The 16,428-nt window shown below is 56.3% G+C and overlaps 1 protein-coding gene across 3 annotated transcripts in view; it reads left to right on the forward strand.

The window, feature by feature from the left end:
• Positions 1 to 16,428, forward strand: part of ZBTB46 (zinc finger and BTB domain containing 46) — a 46,542-nt gene that overhangs the window by 14,207 nt on the left and 15,907 nt on the right. For 2 of the 3 annotated variants that reach the window (XM_033094895.1, XM_033094896.1), the window contains exons 2-3: positions 6,326 to 7,289; positions 15,282 to 15,545. In XM_033094895.1, the coding sequence (XP_032950786.1) occupies positions 6,359 to 7,289; positions 15,282 to 15,545 (1,195 nt within the window). In that variant the 5' untranslated portion in view covers positions 6,326 to 6,358. The remainder of the gene's footprint in view (positions 1 to 6,325; positions 7,290 to 15,281; positions 15,546 to 16,428) is intronic. The other variant, XM_033094897.1, reaches the window with a different exon arrangement.

A 16,428-nucleotide genomic window follows, 5' to 3' on the forward strand; every position in this document is an offset into this window, starting at 1 on the left:
GAGCCTGTTCCGGTGGGACGGGGACCGAGGGACTGATATCTGGTGGCGACAAAAACCGGTGTTTTCCTACACACCAAATTACAGAATTACGCTGCTGGCTTCGGCAGTGTTCCTGGTATGTAAGAATGGTGTGGGTGTGCTGACATTTCTTCTCTGACCATCCCGGAACCTGAGAAGGGTCTCCCCGGCCTCTCTCCAGCGTCTGGTGGCCCCTGGATTCAGGGCAGCGGCACCGTCCGTCCCACCCTCATAGACGCTCTCCCTGCGCATCTGTGTCCAAACCTCCCCCTGGACGGGGTCAGGACCCACCTCAGTGACCTCAGCTCAGTCCCATCTGTAAGGACCCAATTTCCAAAGAAGGTCATGTTCTGAGGTCCTGGGGATGGGACTTCAGCGTGTGAAATTGGAGGACACGATTCAGCCTGTAACAAATGTCAACAAATTAGCACAGTTGTGTAGTTGAGCAAGAAACTTTCCACAAAATCAGGTTTCTGATAGCTCTACTGAGGTGTAATTTACATATAAAACTGCTTTCATTTAGAGAGTGTGATGGATGAGTTTGCTCACAGCCCTGAAACCACCAGGTAAAGGTGTCCCTCCCTGGAAGTCCCCAGCCCTGGGAACTCACCCCTCCCCGCCAGGGCCACCGATGAGCTGCCTGTGCTTCCCTCTAAAGACTGTCTGCACTTTCTAGGCTTTCATGGAAAGGGACTCATGCACTCTCCCTTTGGCTTTCCTGCAGCACAACTATTTTGAGATTCATCTGTGTGTGTGTGTGTGTGCTGGTTAGCCAGGCACAGGGGTGGGAAGGTGGCAGAGGTGCATGTCCCGCTTCCCGCCGGGCGTGTCCCGCTGTTGGGATGAACTTGCCTGTTCGTCCGCTCACCTGTTGGTGCAAAGTTTCCAGACTTTGCCTCATGAGCAACATCGCTTGAATGTCTGTGTGTGATCCTGGTGTGGCCGGTCTCCCCTTCTTGGGGTGGGTTCCCAGTGTTGGAATCGTTGGATCCTATGGTGTTTGTTCAACTATTGAAGACACTGCCACGTTGGTTTCTTGCGTTCCCACCAGCAGAGTGAGGGTCCCAGCTGCCCCTCAGCCCCCTGGCCCCGTGTGGTCACCCTTCTGCGTGTGATGGGCGTGTGGAGACATCTCACTGCGGCTTCGCTTGCGTTTCCTTAAGGGCTGACGAAGTTGAGTGTCTGCCCATGTCTGGCCATCCGTGTATCTCCTTTGTGATGTGTCTGTTTGAAATGTGGCCCATTTAAAAAACCTCACCAAAATAATTACGAAGAGCAGTTTTTAGCGCAGTAGAGTGACCGGCTCAGACGTCTGCTGCTCACCTCCCTCCTCGTGAGGCCGTGGGGAGCTGCTTGGCCACCGTGACCAGGCTCAGACGGGGTTTGGTCCTGCACCAAGGGCATCTTGCTTCCAATTTAAAACATTGGTTACCTTTCATTTTAAGGAAAACTTTAAATAAGTTAAGCCTGGCCGATATGCAGAAGTTAGAAGTCAGAGATGAGAAGGAGAGATGAAGCCTGGTGTGAACCAGCTTTGAGAGGGAATGACTGGACCTGAGGGAGGAGCCTGCTGGCCAGCAGGTCCCAGATCCCTGCACAGCCCTGACGCTTGTGTGGCTGGAACGGGGACACAAGGTCTAAATTGCAGTTTACATTTTTATTCTAACAAATTGCCTTCCTGGTAGAGCTCCTTAGGGGCAAAAGAAAAAAATCACCCCATCCTGCTCCCGGAATTAAGACTTTGAACACACGGTGCAGCAAATGAAATATATTCATAGTGGTCTTCTCATTTCATGGTTTGTGTGCATTTTCCGATACGGTGATTTATTTGGCCTTTGCCCATGAGGCGTTCGTAGCTGGAAATGGCACCGAAAGCCTCAGGCACGTTGCCCTCCCAGACAGGCCAGGCCTTCGGCTGGCACCCCTTCCTTATGTGGCTGCTTGGTCACGTGTGCTGTCACCGTGGTACTGGTTGTCCGTGGTGGGCATGGGCCAGCTCACGAGCCCCTGGCACTGTTCAGGCCAACGTGACTCTTGGGGTTTGGTCTGCAACGTGGATTCAAGTTGGTTTGGTGCCAAAGTAATTGTTTCACAAGTGATTCTGGCTGAAACTGAAGTATCGTGAGATTAGTGAGTTGTAAATAAAGTAAGTAGTAGAGAAACTACAGGAGAAATAAAAGCGGGGAGTTTGGGAACTCAGCATTGAGATGGTGCCACTGGCAGGTGGTGCTGGCATCACCTTCGTGCCGTCTCAGGACGCAGCGCTGTGACAAGTATCCCCTTTGCCCCTTGGTCTCACTCAGCCCTTAGCTTAACCTTACAGTGACCGGGCATCTGTGTCCCTTCATGGACCACAGGCTCCCCTCTGAAAGGGTCCCTCACTCACAAGGGTGCCATATGTTCACCTCTGAGTGCATGAAAGTGCCCTGTGCCCTGTGCGTCAGCACAGAGATGATGAGCAGCTTACTCATCCACAGGTGTGAGTCCACATGTGTGTCCTATGGACAGGTGTGTCCTATGGACAGGTGTGTGTCCCCGGGACAGGTGTGTGTCCCCGGGACTGGTGTGTGTCCTATGGACAGGTGTGTGTCCCCGGGACAGGTGTGTGTCCTGGACAGGTGTGTCCCCGGGACAGGTGTGTGTCCCCGGGACTGGTGTGTGTCCTGGACAGGTGTGTCCTCGGGACAGGTGTGTGTCCCCGGGACAGGTATGTGTCCTATGGACAGGTGTGTCCTATGGACAGGTGTGTGTCCCCGGGACAGGTGTGTGTCCCCGGGACTGGTGTGTGTCCTATGGACAGGTGTGTCCTATGGACAGGTGTGTGTCCCCGGGACAGGTGTGTGTCTCCGGGACTGGTGTGTGTCCTGGACAGGTGTGTCCTCGGGACAGGTGTGTGTCCCCGGGACAGGTGTGTGTCTCCGGGACTGGTGTGTGTCCTGGACAGGTGTGTCCCCGGGACAGGTGTGTGTCTCCGGGACTGGTGTGTGTCCTGGACAGGTGTGTCCCCGGGACAGGTGTGTGTCTCCGGGACAGGTGTGTGTCCTGGACAGGTGTGTCCTCGGGACAGGTGTGTGTCCCCGGGACAGGTATGTGTCCTATGGACAGGTGTGTCCCCTGGAAAGGTGTGTGTCCCCAGGACAGGTGTGTGTCCCCGGGACAGGTGTGTGTCCTGGACAGGTGTGTCCTCGGGACACGTGTGTGTCCCCGGGACAGGTGTGTGTCCTGGACAGGTGTGTCCTCGGGACAGGTGTGTGTCCCCGGGACAGGTGTGTGTCCTGGACAGGTGTGTCCTTGGGACAGGTGTGTGTCCCCGGGACAGGTGTGTGTCCTGGACAGGTGTGTGTCCTATGGAGAGGTGTGTCCTCTGGAAAGGTGTGTGTCCCCAGGACAGGTGTGTGTCCTATGGACAGGTGTGTCCTCTGGAAAGGTGTGTGTCCCCAGGACAGGTGTGTGTCCCCGGGACAGGTGTGTGTCCTGGACAGGTGTGTCCTCGGGACACGTGTGTGTCCCCGGGACAGGTGTGTGTCCTGGACAGGTGTGTCCTCGGGACAGGTGTGTGTCCCCGGGACAGGTGTGTGTCCTGCGGCCAGGTGTGTCTCCATCAGACAGTGTATACCACCAGGGCAGGGCAGGTGCTCTGCTGTCCTTGCCCTTGTGCTGTGAGTTTACTTTAGTTTCAAGTGTGTATCTCACTTGTCAGTAGTTACATGACACAAATGCTGTTCTGCCCAGGGCACTTCCATTTTTAGGGTCGCAGCTGCTGAAAGGCAATGGCAGCTGGCCACAGGGCAGCCGCTCTTCCTCTACGGCCAGGTGGGTGGGACCCCGTGATCGTCTTCCTGATGCTGACTGTGAAACGCAGACATGCCCGTTCTCCTGAAGCTTCCGCAGGGTCCATTCCGTCATCTGATGGGTTTCCACAGCAGGCTGATCTGGGTTAGAGGATCATTATTTTAGATTCCTTTTCTTTTTCACAGACAGGCAACTTTTTCCCTAATGAAAGTTGTACTGTTTTCTTACTACCAAATCTCTCTGCAGTACACAGCTGATTTTTAAGCTGCCCTGGTGGAATAATTTGTTTCGTCACTTTCCATAGGAGTTGGATTTATTTTAGGGCTGTGAGGTTGTTGTTGCTTCTACAAAATGGCACTGGGCTTTCTCTTCCTTCTCAGTGCTCTTCCTAACTCTTGAAGGATCTGTTTTACTGGCAAGTGAAGAGACTCGTCCAAGTCGGAAATCAGATTGTGTGACCTGCGCCGGCTCATTTGCGTCTGTGCCTGAAGCTGAGGTCCTCCCATCACAAGGAAGGAGCCACTGCCACTCCACAGGGAACAGTCACTCAGCTGCTGCCTTGAGTTTAAATGCTTCACTTCCGCAACTTGAAGCATGTTTCGGTCCCTCCCCAGGTGGGAGGGCTGAGGCCACACCTGGGTGGAATGTCTGTCCTTGTACCGACTCAGACACAGGGTGGGGGACAGATGCTGGGTTATCACCCCCCTTCTGGGGCTCTGCACTCGAACTCCAGATCCCCTGGTGTCGTCTGCGGGCACACGACCCCTCCCTACAGCCCACCTGAACATTCTTCGTATTTCTTCTCTTCAGGGGCCTGTCCTCATGGGGGACAGGCTCAGCTGCTGTCACTGAAAGGCTGACACAGGATAGAGGCGGCATGTTTACTTCCTGTCTTCAAGTCTGGGGGCCAGTCGGGGCAGAGGTCCAGTTCTCACTGTGACCCCAGTGCCTGGACAGCACCAAGCTGAGGGGGCAAGTGCAACGGGAGGTCACCAGGGCCTGGGCTGGGTGTAGTGGCTCCACTGTCACAGCAGGTGCCACCAGCAGGAGAAGCAAAGGGGATAGTGGGAACGGCTGCCTGTGGGAGACGGAGTAAGTGAAAGCGTTTTGCGCTTTCCTGCCTCACTTTCCCAGCCTGTGAAATGTGAAACAGTTACTATTTTTTTCACAAAGCCCTTTAAAAATGATTTTGGGTGATGTTTAAAAACACGTTGTAATGACTAGAGGAAGGCTTGTGTGTTGTAACAAATTTGAGCAAATAAAGGACTTTTTAAGCTAAAACGGGCTGAGTGCCCCTCTCACCTCCAGCCGTGGCCCCAGACAGACTCTCCCTGCACTGGAGCAGCGTAGCCTTCTCCCATTAAACACATTTTGGGTGAGCGCTGCTGCTGGACAAGCTGGAGAATGGAGCATTTAACAGGGAGCATCAAACTCTAACAACTCTTTCTCCAGGAGTATTGGGGGCGAATGTGTCCCCTCAGAAATCATGTGTTGAAGTGCCTCAGAGTGTGACGGAATCTGGATGTAATTAGCTAAGATGAGGTCACACTGGGGTAGGGTGAGCACTAATCCAACATGACCGGTGTCCTTATAAGAAGGGGACACTGGGACAGACGCACACAGGGACAGTGCCGTGTGACGATGGAGGCCAGACGGGTGATGCTTCTACAAGCCCAGGGGCTGTTGGCAGCGGCGGCAGCAGGCGTGCTGGGTATCCTCCCGCGGCACCTTCAGAGGGAGCAGGCTGCCGACCCCGTGGTCCGGGACTCAGGCCGCCAGGCTGTGCAAGAACACAGTTCTGTTGCTTAAGCCACCTGGTCCATGGCTCTTGGTCCCTGGGAAACCAAGGTGGGCGGCAGAGAAAGGCTGAGGCAGGAAGGCTGGGAGATGCAGGCGAGCAGCACAGGGCAGGAGGGGTGCCCACCGGGAGATGGTTCTGTGCCCCAGGAGTCGGACTGGCTGTTTCCTGAGGATGGTGAGGCGCTAGTCCCCTCGCGTCCATTCCACTTACTGAAAACCTCCCCTGGAGGCCGAGCTGGTGCCGGGAGCCCGACACAGGCTGACTGCCTCTGGAGCTGGCTTGGGCTGCATTCGGGCAGTTTGTTGGGTGACGGCGGCGACAGCTGCTTTTGGTGGGGAGTCTGTGTCTGTTGTTATTAAGGCTGTTCCTTCTAGGGTGCGGGATGAGGACACAGATTGTCTAACGGACGTGCCGTTGGGTGAGAAAGCTGCCTCACCTACTGATGGGCGCTCTCCTTGTTTCTGGAATATTTACTTTTTGTTCTGCGTTTGCTGCGTGTGGGATCCTGTCCAGGACTCCGTGTCCATTATGACGGCGGCAAGCCTTCAACCCAGGGCCTGCCCTCCCGCTCGCAGCTGGGGGGGACCCGGCGCCCCCTGGCAGGGCGCTCGGGTGCCCGTGGTCACGCACCGCGGGAGGCCTGCCCTGCGCCGTCCCCGCCCTGCCCAGCGGTCGTGTGCACTGTGGTAACTCGTGCCTTCTTCTCGTCCGCAGAGTCTGTAGGAGAGGCAGCGGCGAGGCTTCCCCATGAACGACCGGAAGGAAGACATGGAAATCGCGTCCCACTACCGGCGCCTGCTGCGCGAGCTGGACGAGCAGAGGCAGCACGGCGTCCTGTGCGACGCGTGCGTGGTGGTCGAGGGCAAGGTCTTCAAGGCACACAGAAACGTGCTGCTGGGCAGCAGCCGCTACTTCAAGACGCTGTACTGCCAGGTGCAGAAGGCGTCCGACCAGGCCACGGTCACACACCTGGACATCGTCACGGCCCAGGGCTTCAAGGCCATCATCGACTTCATGTATTCCGCCCACCTGGCCCTCACAAGCAGGAACGTCATCGAGGTGATGTCGGCGGCCAGCTTCCTGCAGATGACGGACATCGTGCAGGCGTGCCACGACTTCATCAAGGCCGCGCTGGACATCAGCATCAAGCCGGACGCCCCGGACGAGCTGTCGGAGTTCGAGGTGGGCGCCCAACCTGGCAGCGGCACGGATGCGCTCATCTCCGCCGTCATGGCCGGGAGGAGCATCTCCCCATGGCTGGCCCGGCACACGAGTCCCACCAACTCCTCAGGGGACTCGGCCATCGCCAGCTGCCACGAAGGAGGAAGCGGGAAAGAGGACCAGGAGCCCAAGGCCGATGGTGCCGACGACATTTCCTCACAGTCGCTGTGGCCGGGCGACGTGGGCTACGGGTGTCTGCGCATCAAGGAGGAGCAGGTGTCACCCCCGCACTACGGGGGCAGCGAGCTGCCTTCTGCCAGGGATTCTGCGACCCAGAGCTCCTTCTCTGAACAGGCTGGAGGGGATGGCTGGCAGCCCACGGGCCGGAGGAAGAATCGGAAAAACAAAGAGACCGTCCGGCACATCACGCAGCAGGTGGAGGACGACAGCCGGGCCGGTTCCCCGGTGCCATCCTTCCTTCCAACATCCGGGTGGCCATTCAGCAGCCGCGACTCAAGTAAGCCTTCGATTTGTCACAGGCGGGGCTCAGACCCTGTCGGGCGCCAGTGGCCCAAATACTCTGTGTGTCGGTGGCCCCATGGCTGCTTATGTTGTAGAGGAAGCAGCACATTTCCAGGCTCACATCTGAAGCTTCCCGTGGGTCACCTCCTTGCACAGTAAATTGGTGTGAGCGCAGGGAATGTGACCAACGTGTCCCAAATGCCAGTACAGTGTCGGTGTCACCGACACACACGGGCTGCCTGGCGGGGCTTTTCGGGAGCCCAGGACAGCTTGAGCTGTGGGATCGATCTCTGGAAAAGTGGGTGACACTTGGAAGGAGCCCCCAGCATGAGGGCTGTGAGGTGGGCTTTCCCTTGTTTTGGGAGCCTTTCAGAAGCACTGGTTGGGTAACTTAACTTTAAAAGATTTAAATGTTAACATTTTAAAGGTGAGAACGTGCATTAAATGGAGTGACCGAAGCTCGCACCACGGGCCCTCTCTGCTTTCACCCGCCTTCAGGTCTGGATTTCCCGTCAGCAGACTTGTGCCTTGGTCACTGTCATGAATATTGAACAAAACATCACCTGCATGTATTTGGTCCTCGGTATAAAGTTTGCTTTGACCGGGGGTCCTGGAGGACGGACGTAGGGCCATCGAGCTCCGCTCACCACAAGGGGCCCGTCCTCCTTGCCAGCAGGTGTGGCTTCAGTAGTTCACACTGACTTGGGGCTTTCTTCTTGCAGCCACCGGGCTACAGTGCAATGTGGGCCCCCCCCCATTCGGAGACTCTTAGCTGTGTAGGAACTAGTTTTCACACTGTGGAGGATACTCTGTATCTGTCTCCCAGACGAGTAAACAGCAAATGAAATGTTTACTAAATGGCAGGTGCCCCTCCCCGTGGGGAGCTTTCCGAGTGGCAGGACGGGCAACAGGCACAGTGGGGTCGTGAGGGCTGCGGCGGGGGCCGGGGTGTGGGGGCGGTTAGGGACCAGCAGAGCTTGGTCCAGAGCCGGACGGAGGCTTCTTAGCAAGTGCCGGTGGAGGGAGGCCCCCCCAGGAAGCTTAGAAATCAACAGAGTGAATGGATGCAGGTGGATGAAGGCAGCAAACTGCCCTGAACAATGTCACAAATGCTAAGCATGCTGTGTGCTAGGGACACTCAGTCCCCCGCCCAGAAGGCTTCTTGGGGCTCCTGGGTGAGCCCCAGTCCTGCCGTCCTTAGCAGGAGGAGTGCTGCCCGGGCCTGCCCCCACCTCCCCACTCTGTAGCTCTAGTTTTTGTCATAATACACGCGTACCATAAACTTCATCCTTTCAACCATTTTTAAGTATATACTTCAGTGGCATTAAATTCACTCACTGTTAGGCAGCCATCACTGGTATCCATTTCCAAAACTTTCTGTGGCTTCCCCAAACTGAAACTCTGTACTCAGTAAACAGCACTGCACCGGATACGCGGCAGGATACACGGCAGCCCGTGTCACGCACCCCTGCACCTGCCTCACCTGTTGCTTTGACCAGGGTCTCTCAGCCTGGCTGGCTGCTGCTGCTGTGGGGCCATTCTGGGCACTGGCTTCTGCCCACGGGATGCCAGTCGCAACCCACTCCCTAGTTGTGACAAGCAAAAATCTCACCAGACATTGCAAATGATCCCAATGGACGGTCCCCCCAGAACCGTTGGACTTTAACTGAACTAAGAAGTCTAGGTGTCTGAGCCGATAGGAAAGCCACCCGTCCCCCTGCTAGCTGTGACGAGAGGGACAGCAGTGTCCCCGCCGGCTCCTCTGTGCTCTTCCACCAGCCCACTGACACCTGAAAAGTAGCAGTGTCTGCCGAGTGACGAGGACAGGGCACCCCTTCGCCCCCGTCACCCGCGGGCTGTGGTGCCGGAGGCCTTCAGATTAGAGTCACCGACATCAGAAGAAATGTCGGCTCCTTCAGCCTGTGGGCTTGATGTTTTAAATGCAGTTGTCGAACAGAAGGTGTTTTTAGAATCCAACAAGTGATTTCGGCTGGTACTTTTGTTAACGTCTTAAGTCCCTTGGGTTGTCAAGGCAACTGTGAGCCGCTCCTGCTAGATTATTCCGAGTTGCTAAGAGGAGGACGTGAGCTTGTGGGCTCGCGTGGGACGGCTTCTGCCTGCCTCGTGGTGGCCGTTCACTCCTGCCTCCTGGCCCCGGTGGGGTTTAGAAGTGTAAATTGTGCTCCCCAGTGGGGGCCAGTTTGTTTTCATTAAAGATTATTACGTCTTAGAGAACAGTATTTTTATTCTCGTCCTGCTGGTAGGAGACAAGGGCCGTCTGCAGAGAGACGTGTCAGGTGGTTACCGCACGTCATTTAGGGCGCTGGATGTGCACGCACACCCTGATCCCTCCGTGTCCTCACCTGCATTTGTGGTGACTCGGACCTGTCAGCGTTTAGAGTGACTTTTTTCTGAGCAAAAGGCCAAGTGTGTTTTAACCCAGCAGTTTGCGAGGAAGCGAGCACTGGAATTCACACCTGATCACAGCAGCGTCTGGGACCCCAGGGGTGGCTCCGACCCTTCCACTCCTAGTTCAGAAACTGGCACAGGAAGAGCCCAGGTGCCTCGTGCTGACGGCCTGACATCCTGCTGACGTCCTGACATCCCGCACACGTCTCACATCCCTAAGTAGCTCTGCAAACATGAGGCTCTGGAGCTGGATTGAAAGGTGTGGGTTGGTAAAGTGCGTGTACCAGAACCGAGATGGTTGGGCCAGGACAGTGGGAGTGTAAGACGCTTGGAACCACAGAGCAGACGCGGTGGGTGAGCAGCCTCCTGGCTCCTGGCCAACAGAGCCCCTGGCAGCTTCCCTCCTGCTGGGGAGTGGAGCAGCTGGCTTAGTGCCCGGGGTGGGGACTCCTCTCGCCACCCCTGGACAGTCACTGGGGCTGAGGGAGGAGCTGGTCCGAGGCTGGTGGCCTGTCCTCCCTCCTCGAAGGTGGGAGGGAGGAGCCATCCGGCCTGATTGTCAGACCAGACTGCTGTCCTTTAGGACGCAGCATGAAAGGACTTGTTTGGAGAAGCAAGACCTTGTGAGGTTAAAGGACATGCCGACCTGATTGGAGCCATGAAGAATGAACGGGGTGCACGTACCCAGGGTTCCCATCCTCCTGGTTTTGGGGAGAGTGCAAAGGTGCTCTGTCCATTTGTGTAAGAGGTCATCTCTTGATCATCTCTGTTGAAGAAAATCGAAGTGATGCCACATGCTTCGCCAGTCTAGCGGGGCTGGTACTAAACCTGCTTGCAGGACTCAGACTGATGGGGCTGTTCCCGAGTTGGGGGTGGGGGGCTTCAGCTGCTGGGCTGCTCAGTCCTCAGGTTTGAGCACCCGCTGACCCCACTCACCTGAGCACCCGCTGACCCCACTCAGGTCTAAGTATTCACTGACCCCCACATGCTTTTCCCCCAGGTGTGAGCTATGACCTGGAATCCATCCTGGTCTATCAGCAGTGCCCTCCAGTGGGACGTTTGGCCGAGACCGTGAGACCGCGGAGCCTGGGGGCCGTGGGTGGCCGAGAGGGCAGGCGCTGACCTCTGCAGACAAGCGCGCCCTGTGACCGGCAGTCTTTGCAGCTCTGGCTCATCCATGGCCAAGGCCACACGTTTGAGTCACCGCCTGCACTTACACTTGGTTTTGCTGAATGGCCAGCAGAGCTTCTTTGGCCGCTCAGGGGACGCCTCACAGAGTTGGGGGGACGCCACTGTCATGCCCCACCCAGAGTAAGCTCTGAGGAAGAACCTCAGTGCGTTCTGTGCTGACGAAGGACAAGGCAGGCCACTTGGCAGGCCAGGTGGGGGCACTGAGCCCCGCATAGTAAGGGGCAGTGAGCACAGCAAACCTGTCACTCCAGGATCCGCGAAGCTCCTGGCGCTTCCCCCTGGACGTGGTGACCGGTCACCGCGGGAGGCGGCGTGCTGGAGCGTGTGTGGCGTGCCCACGCATGTGGCCTACCCGTGTGTAGTGTGCGTGCGTGCGTGGTGCCCGTGCGCGTGGCGTGCCCGCACGTGACGCGGGGCTTGCTGGTTGTGGTGCGGAGTTGCTCTCCCCACCGCGCCCGCCGTCAGCATCTTGTCTTTGGGAAACGTCACTTCAAGGCTCTGTCCGGTTTTCACTGCTGAGTTGAAAGTTCTTTGTATGTTCTGATTACAAGTCCTTGGTCAGGTATGTGTTTTGCAAACACTTCTCTGTCTATGGCTCCTTTATACTTAACTGTGTTTTGAGGAGAATATTTTATAATTTTTTTTTTTTTTAAGATTTTATTGGGGAAGGGGAACAGGACTTTATTGGGGAACAGTGTATATTTCCAGGACTTTTTTTTTTCTTCCAAGTCGTTCTTTCAATCTTAGTTGTGGAGGGCTCAGCTCAGCTCCAGGTCCAGTTGCCGTTTTCTAGTTGCAGGGGGCACAGCCCACCATCCCTTGCGGGAGTCGAACCAGCAACCTTGTGGTTGAGAGGACGCGCTCCAACCAACTGAGCCATCCGGGAGCTCAGCGGCAGCGCAGCTCAAGGTGCCGTGTTCAATATTAGTTGCAGGGGGCACAGCCCACCATCCCTTGCGGGACTTGAGGAATTGAACCGGCAACCTTGTGGTTGAGAGCCCACTGGCCCATGTGGGAATCGAACCGGCAGCCTTCAGAGTTAGGAGCACAGAGCTCCAACCGCCTGAGCCACCGGGCCGGCCCTATTTTATAAATTTTGACGAAGTCCAATTTGTGACCGTTCATGGTTCATGCTTTTGGGGTCCTATCTAAGAAGTCTTTGCCTAAGTTCACAAAGATTCCTTCCATGATTTCTTTCTGAAAGTTTTATAGACAGATGTAACACAGGTCTGTAAGTCAAGTGGGGCCGGAGCCCGTGTGGGGCCTGGGGTGCAGCTGGGGAGTGATGTGGGGCCGTGTCCTGGAGGAGGGCACCTGGAGACCAGCTGCGTCCCCGTCCCTAGGATCCCCAGAACTGCTCGCATGTGAGCAAAGGCCTTTCTTCCAAGGTACAAGCATGGTTTATACACTTGGAAATTCAAAATGGCACTACTGACATGTTTTCTCCCTCAAAGTGTAAAATAAACAAAAACATGGATTCTGAACTCAATGTTCTTGCTATAGGTGAACAGCTGCTGAAAGCCTTGACCTTGGAGTAGCCCCCAGCTGGGGGCGGCCCATCCCCTCTTCTTGTCAGGACGCTGTGGGGCTCAGAGAAACCCCGGCCAGTGTGTGTACTAGTGTTTGCAGCCAAATGATCGTTTTTTTCTTTCTTTTCCTCCTCCCTCCCTCCCTCCCTTTTTTTTTTTTTTTAATTCATTCATTCACCAAATATTTACTGAAGCAACCCAAATGTCCACTGACGGTTGAACGGGTACACGAAATGTGGTCCATACACACAGTAGAGTGTGATTCAGCCTAAAAAAGGAAGGGCATTCTGACACCTGCTGCAGCGTGGATGGACCTGGTGGACACGGTGCTCAGTGAGAGAAGCCAGTCACAGAAGGACAAGGGCTGTGTGACTCCACTCACAGGCGGTCCCTAAAGTAGTCGAAGTCATAGAGACAGAGAGTGGGCTGTGGGCGCAGAAGGGGAGGGGAGTTAGTGTTTAACGGGGATGGTCTCAGATGAGAAGGTCCTGGAGGGAGACGATGGAAGTGACGGCTGCACATACCTGATGCCACTGAACTGTGCCCGTAAACATGGTTAAGATAATCCACGTCGTGTGTTTCCACAATTAAAGGCCTGAAAAGATCCAGGCACATGGGACTCCAGTGACCGCCCTGCCCTGGAAGAACATTCTGGGGGAGAGAGACGTTGCACCTAAAGAAGGTGTGGCGTGTTGGGGGGTGCGGATAAAGGGCCAGGAGGACTGAGGTGCCATGCAGGCTCCCTGAGAAGGGGACGTGTGCGTGTGCACACGTGTGCGTGGTGGCTCCAGACGGAGCCCCCTCCCCTAAGGAGCTACCTTACAAATGAATTAGTGGACTGCAGCCCAGTTTTCAGATACAGGACTGCGCATTTGGCATGTTCACATGGGGTCTGTAAACAAGGCACCTGGTCCTACAAAACACTGGGGCGGGAGGGGCAGCTTCCGCCTGTGGTCCTGCCTCCCAGACCTGGTGTTTATTCCAGAACCTTCCTGTGTGCCAGGCCTTAGCCCAGGGGTTGGGGCATCCACGCCAGTACTCGAGCCATGCAGGATGGCCGTGTGAGGGAGGGGGCCGTGACTCAATGTGCGGACAGCGCTGTGGGGTGGCTTCCTGCAGACTCTTGGGGGGTTCACTGGGACGTGGGACAGCAAGGAGCTGCGACGAAACCCCTACCCTCACCTGGCCTCGGCTTGTCATGTTTTTAACATCACTGTTAACGCTTGTTTCTGAGTCACCACGTCTAAGTTTGCCACAAATAACTGTTCCGCGGCAAATTGCTCGTTGGTACGTGAAGGTTTCAGAGTCTTGTCGCTTCTTGGCTTAGATCAACTCCAGCCACTTGAGGGAGCCGTTTGTGTGCTGTCTGCTCTCACGGTGGCGGCCCACAGCTGGCCCTCGAGTCCTCCTCATTAGAAATGTCATCTTTGCCTTGGCACAGTTTTTTTTTTGGGGGTGGGGACAGTTCTTGTCACACATTTATGGCCGAATGATGTGGGCCAGAGGTGCTACTGGAAGCTGCGTGTCTGAACTGCACAGCTTTCCCAGCTCTGTGTCATGGGCATCCTGCCTTCTGCCTGGTGGAAACCTGAAAGTGGGCACATAAACCAAAATTGCACTTAGAATCGACTTTAAGCCTGGAGATTAGGTTTGTACAGAACAGCCAGTGACAGGAGCCAGTGCTGGTGCCAGTGACAGGACTGCTGCGTTGGTCACCGTCCCCTGGAGTGTTTTCAATGGTGTTAGCTTTTTCGTAACCATAACAAGAGCGTACTTCGTAGCTTTATACAGCATGGGACTATCTACACATGGATCAGGTGCCATGTAAACGTTGCTTTCAGCTTCCTATTCTGTTGGTAAAACTTCTTTTTGACACCGTCGTCTTAAATTCCTCTTTCTGAATTCAAGCTGGGACCGAGGAAGACCCGGGAAGCTGAGCAGCCTCTGCGTTTACTTACTGGGCACCTGGCTTCAGCGGACTGTCTACCTGGAGCCCGGCTGGCTCCTCTGTCCCCTCTGCCTGGGACAATGAGAACCTGGGGGGGACTCAGGGCTGGCCTCAGACTCCCCATCCTGGGCACTTTGCTTTCTCATTAGAGGAATAGTAAACTCTGGAAAGGCCAACCCCCTCCCCCACTTCCAAAAGTCACCACCAGAGTAGACACAGAGGCCAACCAGAGCCAGACGGCGGCGCCCAGAACAGTGATGGCCATGTCTGTCACTGATTTGGACGTTACAAGTGTTCAGACTTGTCAGACTTCTTCATTCGTCCTCCTTTATAATCCCAGTCTTCAGGATGGACCAATTACTTTGAAGTGTTATTCAGACGGTATTATCCTTATGTTAGGAGGTGTCCTAAACATTCTTTCCAGAAATCTGGGGCGTAACTTGTGACTTGGGTGCCAGCAGAAAGACTCTGGGACTTTGGAGATGCAGCCCTTGGTGGCATGTCTTTGCTTGCAGCTGGATTGCAGACAGTGGGGATGCTTGACGTGTTTTAGTACAAAACGCCGCTTCTGGTGGCAGGTCCCTGCACTGCCTCCCGCGGACTCTGCGGAAGTGCCAGCCCATTTCTGTATTAAAGTTTGCGGTTTGCTGAAGGCGGTCTGACAGCAACACAGGCCTCCCCTTCTCTGATCCTCAGCGGCCCCCGTTCGCAGTTGAGCCCCAGCCCGTGGCCCTAGCTGTGACTTTGCCATGTCCTGGGGTACCTCAGCGACCCGGCTGGCAGGGTGGGGTGGGACCTTACAAGCAGCTGGGAGGTTGGGAAGCTTGTCGCCATGGCTCCTCCTGAATGCGCCTCTTTCCCGCTTGAAGAGTCTTGACTGTGACCTCCTGTTCTCTGTTTCCTCCCGCAGACGTGGACCTGACCATCACTGAGGCTGGTGGCTCTGACAACCGAGGGGAGAGGGCTGACCTGTACGCCCACGTGGACGAGGGTCTCCTGGGCCCGCCCCTCACCCCTGAGAAGGACGACGTGCTGCAGCAGGCCACTGCGGTGGCCAGCCTGCGGGCGGCGCTCATGAGTAAGAACAGCCTGCTGTCGCTCAAGGCAGATGTGCTGGGGGATGACAGCTCCCTGCTGCTGGAGTACCTGCCCAAAGGCGCACACGCCCTGTCCCGTAAGTGCCGGCCCGGCGGGGCTGCTCAGCTCAGTTCTGAGTGTGGAAAGTTGCAGCAGGGATCAGGCCACGGCCAGACGGTGGCTGAGGGCGTAGCGCGTCGGTTCTGGCCGTCAGCGGGGGGTTGCGGTGCCCTCAGACCCCGCTGAGGTTCGTCGAGAAGGTCCCACGGGACCCGTGTGCTGTGGTGCTGGGTGCCCAGGGCCAGAGGGCAGTGGACGTGGGGCCGTCAGGGTGGCCGGCATGTGCCTGTAAGAGCACCTGTACTTGACACTGAGGCATCTAAACCTAAAACCTGACGGAGCTTAGAGTGCGCGTGCACTGCGCAGGCCTGGGACAGGAGCCCTGAGTGTGAGGATGAGCCTGTGAGACAGGGCACGCCGGAGCCTTCCTGCAGGAGGGGCGGGGCGGGCTCCCTGTGCTGGCATCTGTCCTGCCTTTGCGCCGTGGGGAGAGGTGCCGGGGGCCTGAGATCAGGATGCACCTTGCTTTTGTTCCCACTAGACAGTGCTGGTCGCACGTGGGTCTGTAAGAAGCAGTGGACGTTGTGTTTGCAACTAAATGTCTCCAACCGATTTCCGGTTGCCCAGGATCACATGCCGAACCCAGAAGCGGCTGGGGTACAGCCGTGCTGCTGGGCAGCGGGCTCACTCCAGATGTCCTCCCAACAAAACGCGAAGGCGTTTTCACACCCACCCTGCCCGCCAGCCCGCGGGTGCCAGCCTGAGAGCGAGCCTCTTTCCCGTGTCACAGGTGCTCTGAAGAGCCATTCGGGGGACACACGTGGCAGCTGCCCATGTGCTGCTAAAGGAGGCACTGAGCGTGTCACCAGGGAGAAACAGTTTAGTTGATACTCAGTGTGGGTGTGCAAGAGTGAGGTGTG

This window comes from Rhinolophus ferrumequinum, chromosome 23, assembly GCF_004115265.2.
Source record: "Rhinolophus ferrumequinum isolate MPI-CBG mRhiFer1 chromosome 23, mRhiFer1_v1.p, whole genome shotgun sequence".
NCBI classification, from domain to species: domain Eukaryota; kingdom Metazoa; phylum Chordata; class Mammalia; order Chiroptera; family Rhinolophidae; genus Rhinolophus; species Rhinolophus ferrumequinum.